The sequence below is a fragment of the Lucilia cuprina genome, chromosome 2 (assembly GCF_022045245.1).
Source record: "Lucilia cuprina isolate Lc7/37 chromosome 2, ASM2204524v1, whole genome shotgun sequence".
Taxonomy (NCBI): domain Eukaryota; kingdom Metazoa; phylum Arthropoda; class Insecta; order Diptera; family Calliphoridae; genus Lucilia; species Lucilia cuprina.
Window position 1 is genome coordinate 39,283,901 of NC_060950.1, and position 15,558 is coordinate 39,299,458.

Genomic DNA, 15,558 nt, shown 5'->3' on the forward strand with positions numbered 1-15,558 from the left:
CTTATGACTTATGTTTAGATTTCTTGACAACTTCTGAGGACACTGAACCTGGTGAGATTGAGGTGTCTGCCGCGAAATTCCAAGCAACTTTTGATGCGTTTGTTGAATTCTCTCCCGTTAGTAAATCTACGGATACGCCAGTAAAGAATCCGAAACCTTGTGACGGTCAACATAATTTGACTTTACCACCCTGCGACGTAGAAATGTTTGAAGGCGATTACCTTTCATGGCCCGCCTTTCGGGATCTGTTTACAGCCTTATATATAAATAGCTCACGTCTTACTGACATTGAAAGGTTATGTCACTTGCTACGTAAGACTAGTGGCGACGCAAAGAAAATTGTGTCACAATGTCCGCTTTCAGATAAAGGGTTTCAAATGGCTTGGCAAGAATTAAAGGCAGCATATGAGAATCCGCGTATGTTGGTTAATAACCAATTAAAAGCGCTTTTTAGTCTTCCAGTCTTGGAAAAAGAGTCTTTCACAGGCCTCAAAGATTTACAAGGAGGCATTAATAGTTGTTTGAAAGCGTTGTCGGAGTATGAAGTGCCGACAGAAAATTGGGATCCCATTCTTGTCCTTTTATGCGTGCAGCGTATTCCTGATTGCACTGTGACCTTATGGGAACAGAGCATTAAGAATAAATTTGCTTTATCACGCTGGAAAGATATGAATGCTTTTCTTACCGAAAGGATCCAAACTTTAGAATGTCTTCGTGATATTCGAGAAACGCCTCAGACAAAGAAGTCTACGACACAAAAGGTAAAGACTCATCATGCTCAACCGGCATCCAATTCTCATATTTGTGTTCTATGTAAGCATCAAAGCCATTTTCTGCGTGATTGCAAGCGTTTTAAAAATCTTTCAGTTTCGGAAAGATATTCTACGATTAGGAAACATCATTGTTGTCTTAATTGCATATCACGAACACATGAGGTTAAGAACTGTACAAGTGCTCATAGCTGTTCAGTATACAAGAAAAGACATAATACCTTGCTCCATAGAAATTCTTCATCATCGGATGAAGCGAATGCTAGTTCCAATACAGTCACGAGTTCTGGTGTGGCTACGCCACCCACTCACTCTAGGTCTGTGGAATCTTCAGCACCTACTTCCAACAACAGAAAGTAGATCCTTCTAATCGACAAGTGTTCCACGTGTCTGATAAGCGGACTGTACTTTTAGGGACTGCTATGGTGAATATACGTCACCAAGGTATGACATACCCGGCTCGAGCCCTTATTGACCCTGGTTCTGAAACATCGTTTATTTCGGAACGTTTGCAGAATCAGTTAAAGATTACGGCGCATTTGACAAATGCCCAAGTTTCTGGTGTTAACCAGACTGTTACTGCTACTTCTACCAAACTGTGCTCGATCGAAATAGCATCTCCCTTGAACACTTCGATTATTTTGCGGACTAATGCTCTTGTTATACCGAATATTTCAGGTATCTTACCATATTTTGTCTTATCAGATAAACTTTGTAGGGATTTACCAAATCTTCCACTAGCTGATTCTCAGTTTTTCAAATCCAGACCGGTTGATCTGCTCTTAGGTGCCGATTTATATCCCCAAATTATGTTAGGAGAAATTCGTACGCATATTTTAGGATCGCTATTAGCTCAGAACACAATATTCGGATGGATTATCACGGGTCCAGTGCCATCCTCTTCTGTACAGGTATTTAACACTAGGGTTGACTTTTCGGAAGAGGACAATTTAAACAGTAGTTTACTTCGTTTTTGGGAACTGGAAGAAGCGCCGAAAGAAAAATTATGTCCCCCCTTGATCGGATGTGTGAGGAAAACTACAAGGCCACAACTCGTAGAGGACCTGATGGACGATATATTGTCACACTTCCTTTTAAATCTGATTTTCCCGAAAAGCTGTCGTTAGGTTCTTCAAAACAGAATGTTAGGGCGCAATTTTTGAGGACAGAAGCTTCCTTGTTGAGAAAACCAGAAATAAAGAAAATGTATGACGATGTAGTAAGAGAATATTTAGTTTTGGATCACATGAGGCCAATAATGGAGACCTCGTCTTCTATTTCCTCTTGTTATTCGAAAAATTACTAAGTTGAGGGTAGTTTTTAATGCGTCAAATAAAACCTCAAATGGACTTAGTTTAAATTATTGTTTGTTGGTCGGTCCTACCCTTCAAGCTGATTTAGTCCTACTTATTTTGCGTTGGCGATTTTTTAGATTCGTGTTTAATTGCGATATTACTCAAATGTATCGACAGATAAGGCTTGACCAGTCTCATACTCCTTTTCAGCGTATTTTGTTTCGCGATTCTCCGACGGAGGAAATAAAGCAGTATGAATTACAGACTGTGACCTTTGGCGTCAATTGTGCGCCTTATCTGGCCATCCGTAGTTTGTTACAGTTGGCAGATGATTGTGAGAGTCAATATCCACTTGCCTCGCAAATCATACGTAAAGGTATGTACGTTGACGACGTACTTACAGGGACACATGATGTGGAAACCGCTTTGGTTGCTCGTGATCAGCTTAAAGCGGCATTATCATCAGCAGGTTTTAATCTTCGAAAATGGACTTCGAATAATAAAACAATTTTAGTCGGGTTTCCCCCAGAACATTTGGTAGATGAAAAACTTTTAGTTTTTGTCGAAGCGAGTAGTTCGAAAACGCTGGGACTCCAATGGAATGCTCATTTGGACGCGTTCTATTTTAAAGTGGATCCCATAGCATGGCGTTCAAAATATACAAAGAGGGAAGTTTTATCCACAATAGCTAAATTATTTGATCCAGTAGGATGGCTAGGTCCGGTTATAGTAGTGGCAAAAATGATAATGCAGAGAATTTGGCAGGATCAGATAAATTGGGATGAGAATCTTAAAGTTTCAACGCTGGCTGAATGGGAGAAATTTGTGACTTCATATCATGAAGTCAATAGTATCCAAATTCCTCAATGGGTTCATTATGAACCAGAATCCTCAGTGGAACTTCATGTTTTTTCTGATGCCTCGGAAAAAGCATATGCGGGGGTGATATATGTTCGAGTGGAAACACCTAGAGGAAAAATTTATTCACATTTGCTCACATGCAAGACGAAAGTGGCCCCGATTAAATCGGTTACTTTACCTCGTCTTGAACTTTGTGGCGCTGTATTAGCGGCAGATCTTTTGAAAGCTGTGCTTTGTGAAATCGACATTCCATTAAACCAGGTTTATTGTTGGACTGATTCCACGATCGTCCTTTCCTGGTTGAAAAAAGACCCCTGTACTTGGGCAACATTTGTTGCAAATAGAGTTTGCAAAATACAAGAGATTGTTGGCAAACATAACTGGCATCACGTCAGATCTGAGGACAATCCAGCAGATTTAGGAAGTAGGGGAGTTACCCCTTCAATTTTAGCTCAGAGCTCTCTTTGGTGGAATGGTCCACATTGGCTTAGAGAGAAAAAGTCTACTTGGAATTTGAAAAGCCTAGGTATGCTTGATACCGATCTTGAAGCTCGAAATGTGAAATCTCACGCCTCTTTTTTTACAAACTATGAGGATGTGTTGGATAGATTTTCGTCACTTGATCGTGCTATCAGAGTTTTATCTTACGTTTTTAGATTTTTCCATAGAACCCATTCGTCTTATAGGAATCGCTATTCGTATGATACAATTACGCTATCTGATAATGAAATAAGACATGTGAAACTACGTTTGGCCATTGTGGCTCAAAAGGTCAAATTTGCGGAAGAATACAAGAGTCTATTGGAAAAAAGACCAATTTCTTCTAAAAGTAACCTGTTGCCCTTAAATCCTATTCTTGACAATGAAGGTGTCATGAGACTTAACGGTCGATTGGCTAGATCGCCTTCATTGGCTTACACTGAAAGGCATCCTATTTTATTGCCATATTCATGTCGTTTCACTCTTCTTTTAGCGGAATTTATTCATAAGATTTCTATCATGGTGGAAATCAACTTATGCTACGGACGGATAATACGAATCGAATATTGGATTCCTCGTGCAAAGACCCTTGTTCGGACTGTTGTAAATAGGTGTAAACGATGTATCTTAGATCGTAAACGCGCTTGCACTCAAATTATGGCTGCCTTACCTCCAGAACGAACTGATTTAGATCGACCGTTTACGACAACTGGAGTGGATTTCGCTGGCCCATTTGATATGAGAAATTTAAATGGTAGATCGTGTCAATCTTAAAGGCCTATGTATGTATCTTTGTATGTTTTTCCACTAAGGCCATACATCTAGAAGTAACTTCGGATTTATAGTTGCATGTAAAAAATCACCGTATAAATGTTCATGATTTTTTTGAAGATTCTCAAAAGAGAATTGGAAAAAACAGACGTCTGAAAAGTCTTCATGTAAATTGCGCCCTAGTGTGAACATGGTCTAACGCGATGCGGCGTACAATGCGTGTTGTGTACTTCCACATAAAGAGTTTACCATTCATAGAACACCATAGAAACGTTGAAAAAACCAGTTTCCTTCAGATTTGTATTAACTCAAAACTACCAAAAAGTCGCTTTTTACATGTTCTCACCATAAAAACCTAATTCAATGTTTCTAGTTTCAATATTATAGAAAATTAAAAAAGTACTTTTTTAGAGAACGAAAAGGTACCAAATAGTCCCCTTTTATAGGTTCTCACCTAATCCTAAATCTTAATGCTTAATTTCTTATTTCTAGGTTTAATATTCTAGAAAATTCAAAAATTATCTTTTGTAGAACGAAAAAATTCCAAAGTCCCCTTTTAATGTGTTCTCACTTAATCCGAACTCTACACAATTAATATCATGTTCATAAAGAAGTTTCAAAAAATCCCTTTTAAAGAAAGAAAAACTGCCAAAAAATCCCCATTTATGTGTTCGCATCTAATTTTGGACCTACATACTTAACTTCATGTTTCTAAGACCTGGTTCACACTAGGAAACTTTGTTTGGGAAACTTTTGATTTTTGTGTGTGAAAGAAAGAGAAAGAAATATCAACCATCTCTACGCTAATGAAAATCATGCAAATCAATTATGTAATTAGTCGATATAATCAACTGCTCCCACGTATAATGTTTAATTTTTATTTATTTTTCGCTTTTTTACATTTTAACAATGTTCTAAAACTGTAATTGTGATTTATAGCCCTATTCTCTATCTCGATAAAACGTCTCGTTTGGAAATGGTAAACAGTCACAATTACAATTTACTAAATCGTATTTTTTACGTTACTATCATTTAAGGTATTACAATGTTAAAAAATATCAAAATAAAAAAAAAAAATCAGTACAATTTTTTTACAGTTTTCATAGTTTTTAAATATAACAATACTGTGATTTGAAATATAAAATAAAAATTAAATACCGAAATTTTAAAAAATAAAAAATGGAAAATATAAAGAAAAAAACGTAAGTACATAAATTATGATAATTTTAATACCCACCAAGATATGAATGTCATTCTGTTTATAACGGAATGAATCATTAGATTCAAGACGACCTACTCCGATTGTCTGTCCCTCTATTAAAAGAACAATAGGGTCTGAATGGGAAGAGCTAGTGGGCTAAAACTTTAATCAAATATTCTCTGTTAAGGTTTGTTTGGTAAGAAAAATGGGCAATATCAGTCTATGATTTCATCAAGCCCCCGTACAAGTATCTCCCAATATAACCTTTAAACAATAATAATGTTGATTGGACAGCACTCGCATTAAAACAAGTTTCATAGGGACCAAAATCTCTGTACAAAATTTTAATGATCATTTCATGATTGATTTTACTCTCCATATAAGGTCTTATAGGTTCTAAAATCTCTCTAAGTCCATATAGGACTTCGATGGTGGGTATTTATGATTCGGTGTAGTCGAATATAACACTCTTGCTTGATTATTACTTATAACATTTAAAATTTTTAAGGTTTAAGAAGACTACGACTGAGCAATTTGAACTGTTGTGTAGCGAATTAAAAAAATTCCCGGAACTTGCCTCCAACAAGCAAATTTTTGGAGGCAACAAAAGTAAAAGTGAAACACTTTGGACTGAAATATGCTCAAAGTTGAATGCCATTGGTCCTCCTTCTAGAGATGTCGTAGAGTGGAAAAAGGTACATACAATTTTACTAAAAATTTAAAATTTTAGTTGTAATATTTAAATATTTTCAAGTTTGCTCGGATTTGAAGGGAAGAACTAAAAGAAAGGTTGCTGCAAATAATAAATCTTTAATAACCACAGGTGGTGGACCGTTTCAGTCCGAAACTTTAACGGCTTTAGAGGAAATGGTAGATGAGGTAGCAAATATACGGAGTGCTGCTATTCCTGCTGGCAAAGTTTTTGGATTGGAATTAGAAGAATCAATATCATTTAACGAAGGTCCAACAACAAGCAAAAAGAAAAAATCAGGGGAAAGATATGGTAGAAAAAGAAATGCCGATTCCACCATTGACCTACTAAGGGAACAGGTGACGCAGCAGAAAAATTTAATAGAAAAAATCGGAGATTGTTATTGTTTAAGTTCGTTTTTTTTTTGTACGTGTATTTACGTTTTTTTTTCATTATTTGATACTTGTTAGGATTTAGTACATTCCCTTTTTTACACCCTTGGGTGGGGATATTTTTCTAAATTCTAACGAGTAAAACCGCTAACGGTATCGGCTTAAATATTGTTTGCCACTTTCTGCCATTAAAATATATCATTATCTTCATAATCGCTGTCGTATACGTTTCGTATAACCCAAACACAAGGTAATATTTAATAAAGATTTTTATTTAAACAAAATTTTAAAAACACTTTTCGTTTTATTTTCACGCACGAACATTTTGGTCCAATCGAGCCGGATTTAATTTGCCGCTTTCAAGTACACCACAAATTAATTGGTATTCTTTTTGTTTTTATTTGTTTCAACACAAGATCGCCATATTTATTTGGACATTTTGCCAAACAACAACAGGAATTGTAATTTTTTTTGGAACATAAAAACAATTAATAAGGTGCGTACTTGATTTTAAAAAAGTGCAGTAAAAAAATTTAAAGAATAAAAGTGTGCAATTTTTATTTTGTTTATATTTAAATAAAAGTGTGTAAATAAACACACATACATATACACATATACAAAAATATATTACTTGTGTTTTTTGTAGTTGGTCGCTTTGCCAACCCCAATTTAATTTGACACTTGTTTTCATCTCATTTATTACTACGTAAATTATCAACTGCGCGTTTGTTTGCGTGGACGGACAAAATTATAGAAAAGAAAATAAATTATTTTAAAAAATTTGCTCATTTATAACTAAAATAAAATATTCTCGCGTCGTGAACTGAAAGAAAATAAATTAAATAAAACATTTATTTTACATTAATTCTAAGTGCCAATTTTTATACCTTTTGTGAAATCTTAAATATGACTATTTATAAAGAATCAACAAATATGTTTTCTGTAATAATAATTATGTCATTACTGATATTATTTTGCAATGGCGATCAATTTGTAGTAAATAATATTACGAGTGTTAATAATCCGGAATCAACAACAATCAACGTTGCTGAAAATCTTGAGAAAGAGTACGTAAGTACATTTACGTACATAAATACGTTGTATGTATATGATTAGTCAGCAATTAACAAAAAAAAATATTGTTTGCACGCTAACCTCGATTACATCACCCACATAAATTGCAATAAATAATATCTTATTTGCTGTTACATGATAATAAATAAACTGGTCAACTTCACTTCTTTTGACATCCAAATCTAATAAAACTTTATTGAGCGTCTAATTCCATACACGACTTGCTTGTTTAAGTCCGTAAATAGATTTTGAAGTTTTCATACTTTTCCTGAGCCATCATCCATACCTTCTGGTTGCTTATATAAATATATATCTTTTAATGTACCATTTAGAAATTACTGCATCAATTTGATGAATAATAAAATCATGACCAACCGCTAATGCAATTAAATATCGTATTGATTCATATCTTACTACAGGAGCGAATGTTTCGTTATAGTCTATACATTTTTCTTGACTATACCCTTTGGCTACTAATCTTTCCTTTCTTCGAATCACTTCTCCAGCTGCATTTGTTTTTCGTTTTAAAAACCCATTTACAAGAAACCGCTTTTTTGTTAGAAGGTAATTCTGTTAATATCCAAGTGTTATTATCAATTAAGGAATTGTACTCTTCTTTCATTCCTTGAGACCATTCTGCTGAATAAGGTGATGATAAAGCTTTCTTAACTGTATTAGGATCTTCTTCCAAAAATTCTGTAGCACAAAAAGTATACATTTGTTTTGGTTTCTTGCAAATTCTTTCGGAAGTTCAACTACATCATCTTCTCTTTTTCTTTTCTTACTGCTGGATTAGTTTTTTAGTTTCAAGAATAACTTCTTTTTGTACGTTATCTTCTTCGGAATACCCCATGAAATCTTCATCACTTGATTCAGAATTTGTTTCAACATCTGTGTTGTTAGGTGTAACAACATTTTCTTCAGAATTGTTCTGAATGTCTTCTGTTTCATTAATTAAAATTGCAAAATAATAAATATATTTGTTACACTGTTCCAATTTTTCATTCTCTAAGAAAATAACATCTCTACTAGTTATTATTTCTTTGGTGTTTGGAATATAAATTCTATAGGCTTTTGATTCTGAGCTATAACCCACCAAAATACAAGTAAATGATTTTTGTCCAGATTTTTTCGTTTACTTTGAGGAATGTGAACAATTGCTTTACAGCTAAACACTTTTAAATGTTTTAAATGTCGGATTTTTATTTGACCACATTTCTTCTGGTGTTATTTCATTTCCTCCGAATGGAACACGATTAATTAAATAAGCAGCAGTAACTGATGTTTCTGCCCAAAATTGTTCATCCAATTCAGCATCAAATAACATACACCTCATTCTTTCTATTAGATTTCGGTTCATACGTTCCGCAACTCCATTTTGCTCGGGAGTGTAAGGACATGTTTTTTTGTGATTATACAATTTTGTTATAAATATTTTGAAAAATTCTTATTTACGTATTCTGTAGCATTATCCGTACATAAAATTTTAATTTTTTTAGAACAATGATTCTCAACAAGGGTTTTAGAAAAAGATTTTTGTTTAAAAGGGACCAACAACATCAGAATGAATTACTTCGAGTAAACATTTAGCACCATTATTGGATTCTTTGAATGCATTTCTTGTCTGTTTACCATTAATACACGTAACACACTTTTCATTCGTTCTTATATCTGAATTAATACCGTAACACGACTGTTTTACTTTTTTCAAATTTTCGTTACAAATATGTCCCATTCGACGATGCCTCAAATCCGCATTTTCGTTAACAATTAATGCTTTTTCATTCGATTTCAGAATTTAACCGATACAGATCATTTTCAACAACCGCTTTTCCAATTAGTTCGTTTTTATTGTCAAATATTTTACAAAAGTTTTATTCAAATACCTCCTTGTTTCCGTTTTTAGTCATTTGGCGAACCGAAAGTAAACTGCTACACAAATTGGGTATATATTCAACAATATTAACAACGCTTTGACACTTTCCATTTTCAGTTTTTAACATCATTTTAATATCACCAACACATGATGTAGGCATTTTGTTATTATTTGCAACAAAAATTTTTTTTTTTTATTTTAAAAATTGATTTCGGGATTTTTATTATTTTTTCAAATAAGTTAAAGAGTTTCTTATCGTGCTTTCAACCCCAATTTTTAAATAAATTCACTGTAATGTATTGATGGTGGGGAAGCTAGTTCCTATGCGCATTTCGCCGGTTGCTTAAGCCAGCTCATCAGGAAACCTTTCCCAATATTTTAGGAAAACTAGAAATGTCTTATGAAAGAATTATTTTAAACTCAATAAGAATTCAAAACGCATCTTTCACAAAACATTAAAGTTTTGACAAAACACCAACAATAACAGTGAGTTTATTTTTTCTTACATTCCTTTCTACACTTGGCTGGTTGTTTTCCAACTCTAAATGCAGTTGTAAGGGAAAAAATAAAAACAAAATAAACAACTTCTATTTTGTTGTTTTTTTAAAAACATGATGAGCTGGCTTAAGCAACCGGCGAAATGCGCATAGGAACTAGCTTCCCCACCATCAATACATTACAGTGAATTTATTTAAAAATTGGGGTTGAAAGCACGATAAGAAACTCTTTAACTTATTTGAAAAAATAATAAAAATCCCGAAATCAATTTTTAAATTAAATTTGCAAGTGCCCGTGCATTTAAAACTGAATACCCTATTCTGTTGTTTTTAAAAAAACAAGTAAGAGTTTTATATTCGGCTGTGCCGAATCTTATATACCCTTCACCATGATGTGTTTAAAGCCTTTTGTACCTTTTGAAGAACGAAAAAGTACCAAAAAGTCCCCTTTTATGGGTCCTTACTTAATCCGGGCCATACATACATAATTACATGTTTCTAGGTTTAATATCGTAGAAATTGCAAAAAGTACCTTTTGAAAAACGAAAAAGTACCAAAAAGTCCCCTTGTATTGGTCCTAACTTAATCCGGGCCATACATACTTAATTACATGTTTCTAGGTTCAATATTGTAAAAATTGCAAAAAGTACCTTTTGAAGAACGAAAAAGTACCAAAAAGTCCCCTTTTATGGGTCCTCACTTAATCCGGGCCATACATACTTAATTACATGTTTCTAGGTTCAATATTGTAGAAATTGCAAAAAGTACCTTTTGAACAACGAAAAAATACCAAAAAGTCCCCTTTTATGGGTCCTCACTTAATCCGGGCCATACATACTTAATTACATGTTTCTAGCTTCAATATTGTAGAAATTGCAAAAAGCACCTTTTGAAAAACGAAAAAGTACCAAAAACTCCCCTTGTTTGGGTCCTCACTTAATCCGGGCCATGCATACTTAATTTCATGTTTCTAGGTTCAATATTATAGAAATTTCAAAAAATACCTTTTGAAGAACGAAAAAGTACCAGAAAGTCCCCTTTTATAGGTTCTCACTTAATCCAGGCTCTACATACTTAATTTCATATTTCTAGCCAATGACAACGTAACGTTACGTGACGTTTTTCTTTCTTTGCTTTGTGTTTATTAACAAGCAATTACAATAACAAAACAATTTACCGTTTGATGCTCCATTTTGTTTTTGTTGTTTTATTATTTCTGCATAAGCATGCACGAAAAATCTAAATTTTTGATGAAATTTTCAGAGGTGGTCTCGGATTTTTACTCATATCTTCGTTATTTATGGACCGATTGGACTGATTTTAAATAGCGTTCTATTCGACCGTATTTCCAATAGAATTATTGAAAATTCGGATCTCGCAGATATCTGGGGTCTTCTGAAAACTGATTTCAACATACAGACAGACAGACAGACAGACAGACGGACATGGCTAAATCGACTCCGCTATCTGTAAGGATCCAGAATATATATACTTTATAGGGTCGGAAAATTATATTATAGAAATTACAAACGGAATGACAAACTATATATACCCTTCTCACGAATGTGAAGGGTATAAAAACAACAAAATAGAAGTTGTTTATTTGTTTTTTTATTTTCCTTACAACTGCATTTAGAGTTGGAAAACAACCAGCCAAGTGTAGAAAGGAATGTAAGAAAAAATAAACTCACTGTTATTGTTGGTGTTTTGTCAAAACTTTAATGTTTTGTGAAAGATGCGTTTTGAATTCTTATTGAGTTTAAAATAATTCTTTCATAAGACATTTCTAGTTTTCCTAAAATATTGGGAAAGGTTTCCTGATGAGCTGGCTTAAGCAACCGGCGAAATGCGCATAGGAACTAGCTTCCCCACCATCAATACATTACAGTGAATTTATTTAAAAATTGGGGTTGAAAGCACGATAAGAAACTCTTTAACTTATTTGAAAAAAATAATAAAAATCCCGAAATCAATTTTTAAATTAAATTTGCAAGTGCCCGTGCATTTAAAACTGAATACCCTATTCTGTTGTTTTAAAAAAACAACAAAATAGAAGTTGTTTATTTTGTTTTTATTTTTTCCCTTACAACTGCATTTAGAGTTGGAAAACAACCAGCCAAGTGTAGAAAGGAATGTAAGAAAAAATAAACTCACTGTTATTGTTGGTGTTTTGTCAAAACTTTAATGTTTTGTGAAAGATGCGTTTTGAATTCTTATTGAGTTTAAAATAATTCTTTCATAAGACATTTCTAGTTTTCCTAAAATATTGGGAAAGGTTTCCTGATGAGCTGGCTTAAACAACCGGCGAAATGCGCATAGGAACTAGCTTCCCCACCATCAATACATTACAGTGAATTTATTTAAAAATTGGGGTTGAAAGCACGATAAGAAACTCTTTAACTTATTTGAAATAATTTCTTTATTATGCACATCTTTTTTATTAGATAAATAGTTTTCATTATTTGTCATATGCGAATCAACATACCATTCGTCTGTATTTTTACTATTCGAAAAAAGCGCGGCAAATAATATTGAACCATTACTTTTCAACCCGTTTTTTTTTTTTTCATTGGCGACTTTTGTATTCTTCTTAATGGGACAATTTTTACTAAAATGACCCACCTGATTACACGAGTGGCACTTAAACTTTTTGTTTTTAATTTTCCTTTTTGTTATTAATGCATTTTCACTACAATTATTATCAAATTTTGCATCTTGAAGTAACAGGTTCTTGATTGCATCTACGGTTAAATTAGTTTTTGAATTTTCTACTGCCATCATTAAAGCACGGAAATCGTCAGGAAGCGTTAGAGATGCTGTTAGCTCATCATCAATGTTAAGACCAGCATTTTTAACTTTCAATGATGTCATTACCATTGCATTCACATGATATTGTATTGAATCAAAATCCCCAAGTTTTAGTTGTACAAGCTGCTTCAATAACTCAACTTTCCTTGTTAAACCGAATCCCAGGCTTCTTTAGCTGTTGTTGCTGTTGCAATGTGTGCAAAATTCGTTGGTTCAATCATCAGGGTTATTTCAGCAAGAGCGCGTTTATTTGCATCTTGATCTTGCTCACCTGATACGCCGTTTTGTACGACTTTCCAACAATTTTTTATCACTAAACATGATTTCGCATGTCTCCGTCAAACATCGAAATTTTCACTCAGACAAGAATTAATTAATGCGAGACAAAAGGCCCATAACCTATTGAAAATTATTTATACGCACAAACAATTCTTGTTTTTGATATGAAATTATAAACCGAAGTAAGGAAAATTTTATTAAACAAAAGTCATATAAATTTTTCATTCAAAACATATTTGATATAAAATTTACAAAGTAGAAAATAACAAGTTCATTTTTAACACATTTGCCCCGTGATACATTCGCAATAGTAATATTCATAGGGATCTAAATGTACCCAAAATGCGAGAGGAGGTCAAACTCTCTTGTTTAACCTACCTGTCGAAACTAATGGATCACTCATATTATCTTGCCAGGGAGTTGCAGTCATTTGAGGGTCATAAACGACTGAGAAGAACGGAAACATTGGATTTTGCTAAATAATCAAATTGTCGAGATCTTTTGCTGAAGTTGCAGCAGTAATAACAACGTTAGTTATAATTTAGGTTAAAATTTTAATACTTATCGTAAATTTCTATATAGGAAAGATTCAATAAAGACCCAGCAAAAAAGTGTGGAAAAAGATGTAGTATTTTCATCACAACTAGTAACCCGAAGTGCTTTAAATTCGGGTGAAAAACTAATGACTTTTACATTAGCGTGTCATTGGAGGGATGTTGTTCATTTTTGGCAACTCTGAACTTCATTTATTCTCAATTTTAGAAGCGGTAAAAATTCAATATTTGGATGCCAAACACACTAATGACACATAATCGTATCAAAATTTCACTGGTTTTTCACCTAACCTTGATGTTATCTGTAATGACTTTTCTACATCTCTCTTCCATTTGTAAGGAAATATTTCGTTCATAGAAGTGAATAATATGAAATCGCATTTTTTAGATGTGATTAAGATGTAGTTTGTACAGTATGTCATTTTTTGCTAGGGAATAAATAAAATGAAAAAGACATGTCTGTCTGAATAATATTCTTATGCCTTGGAATATACAATATTTTTTGTTTAACCCTCTAGTATAAATAAAAACCCCACTTAAAGATTTTGAAAATTCTAACCACAATAGCTTTCTAGATTAACAATATATTACATATGAGAAATGACAAGCAAATTATTGCAAGTTCGCCAATTTCTATCTATCTAAATGTTCAAATGTCCAAAATGTTCATATGTATATTGAAGTAAGTTATGCAAAATTTGATGAATCCATACGGGAGATGTCAAGTCCCAATTAAAAGTTCTCTCGTTATACTCTAAATGTTCTTATAGATTCTCATATATAGGATTTTTTCTATATTATTTATATGGGGGCTCCAAGCCCCTTTTTTCTTAAAAATGTTCAAATCAATATTAAAGTTCTCCCTGCAAATTTTTAAGAATTTAGTTGTAATAGTTTCCAAGATAAACGAACTTTTGTATTTAATTAATATGGGAGGTGCCGCTCCCCTCATGGGTCCGCCAATTTCATACCCAAAATGATAACATGGATGTTAAAATAATTCGTGCAAAGTGTTAATATTCTAACTTTAATAGTGTCCAAGATAAACGAATTTTTATATTTAAATTATATGGGAGGTGCCACGCCCCCTAACGCGAGTCCTCCCACATATTGACACTAAAGCAAGCCCGACGAAATTTGATGACTCCAACTGTTATATTATCTCAAGATAAACGAATTTTTGTATTTAATTAATATGGGAGGTGCCACGCCCCTTAACTAACTGTTATATTATCTCAAGATAAACGAATTTTTGTTTACATGGATGTTAAAATTTTAAGATTCTAACTGTAATAGTTTCCAAGATAAACGAATTTTTGTATTTAAATAATATGGGAGGTGCCACGCCCCCTAACGCTAGTCCGCCCACTTTTTATCCTAAATAATCATATTGACACTTAAGTGGCTCCGACAAAGTTTTTTATATTATCTCAAATTTACGAATTTTATATTACCTTAATGTGGTCTCCTCACCCACTTGAAATTTCAAAATAAAAAGTAGCATATTCCAGACATACAGGAATACGCTGTGAAAATTTCAAAATCGGTTCAGCCGTTTAGTAGTCTATAAGGTTCAAACATACAAATGAATACACATTCATTTTACTTTGTTAATACACAACAACCAAGCTGAATCTTATATTCACCATGATGTAATAAATAGAACAGCCAGTAAAAAAATTATTACAATAAATCAAAATATACCAGTTCTAAAACGAAAAAGTATTAGAAAGTCTCCTTTTTTATATTTTCGATCAATCAGGTTGTTGCGTATGTGCATAAAACCAAAGAGTCGAAGTACACAACACAGGTTTCGCGCCTTTTAAGCGGCATGTTACACACCACGCGTCATTTTGAAACCTATTTTAATGTTTTTAAAGACTATTATTGTTTTATAAATCAAAATTTTAAGTTTTTGCATATTTTGTTATATTTTTCTTCCATTGTTGAAGAATTTTATTTTAGTTTATTCTTATTCTACACAAAACAAAATACAACCCTGATCAGCT

General features: G+C 33.2%; 2 protein-coding genes across 2 annotated transcripts in view; both read left to right on the forward strand.

Annotated features, from left to right (window-relative positions):
* Positions 1–1,130, forward strand: part of LOC124420800 — a 1,728-nt gene extending 598 nt beyond the window's left edge. Inside the window, exon 2 of the mRNA XM_046954967.1 lies at positions 19–1,130. Coding sequence (XP_046810923.1) covers positions 19–1,130 — 1,112 coding nt within the window. The remainder of the gene's footprint in view (positions 1–18) is intronic.
* Positions 1,131–2,230: 1,100 nt separating this feature from the next.
* On the forward strand, positions 2,231–4,180 carry LOC124420802. Its single transcript, XM_046954976.1, has one exon. It carries the CDS (start codon positions 2,231–2,233, stop codon positions 4,178–4,180), a length of 1,950 nt encoding a protein of 649 aa, XP_046810932.1.
* The last annotated feature ends 11,378 nt before the right edge of the window (positions 4,181–15,558 follow it).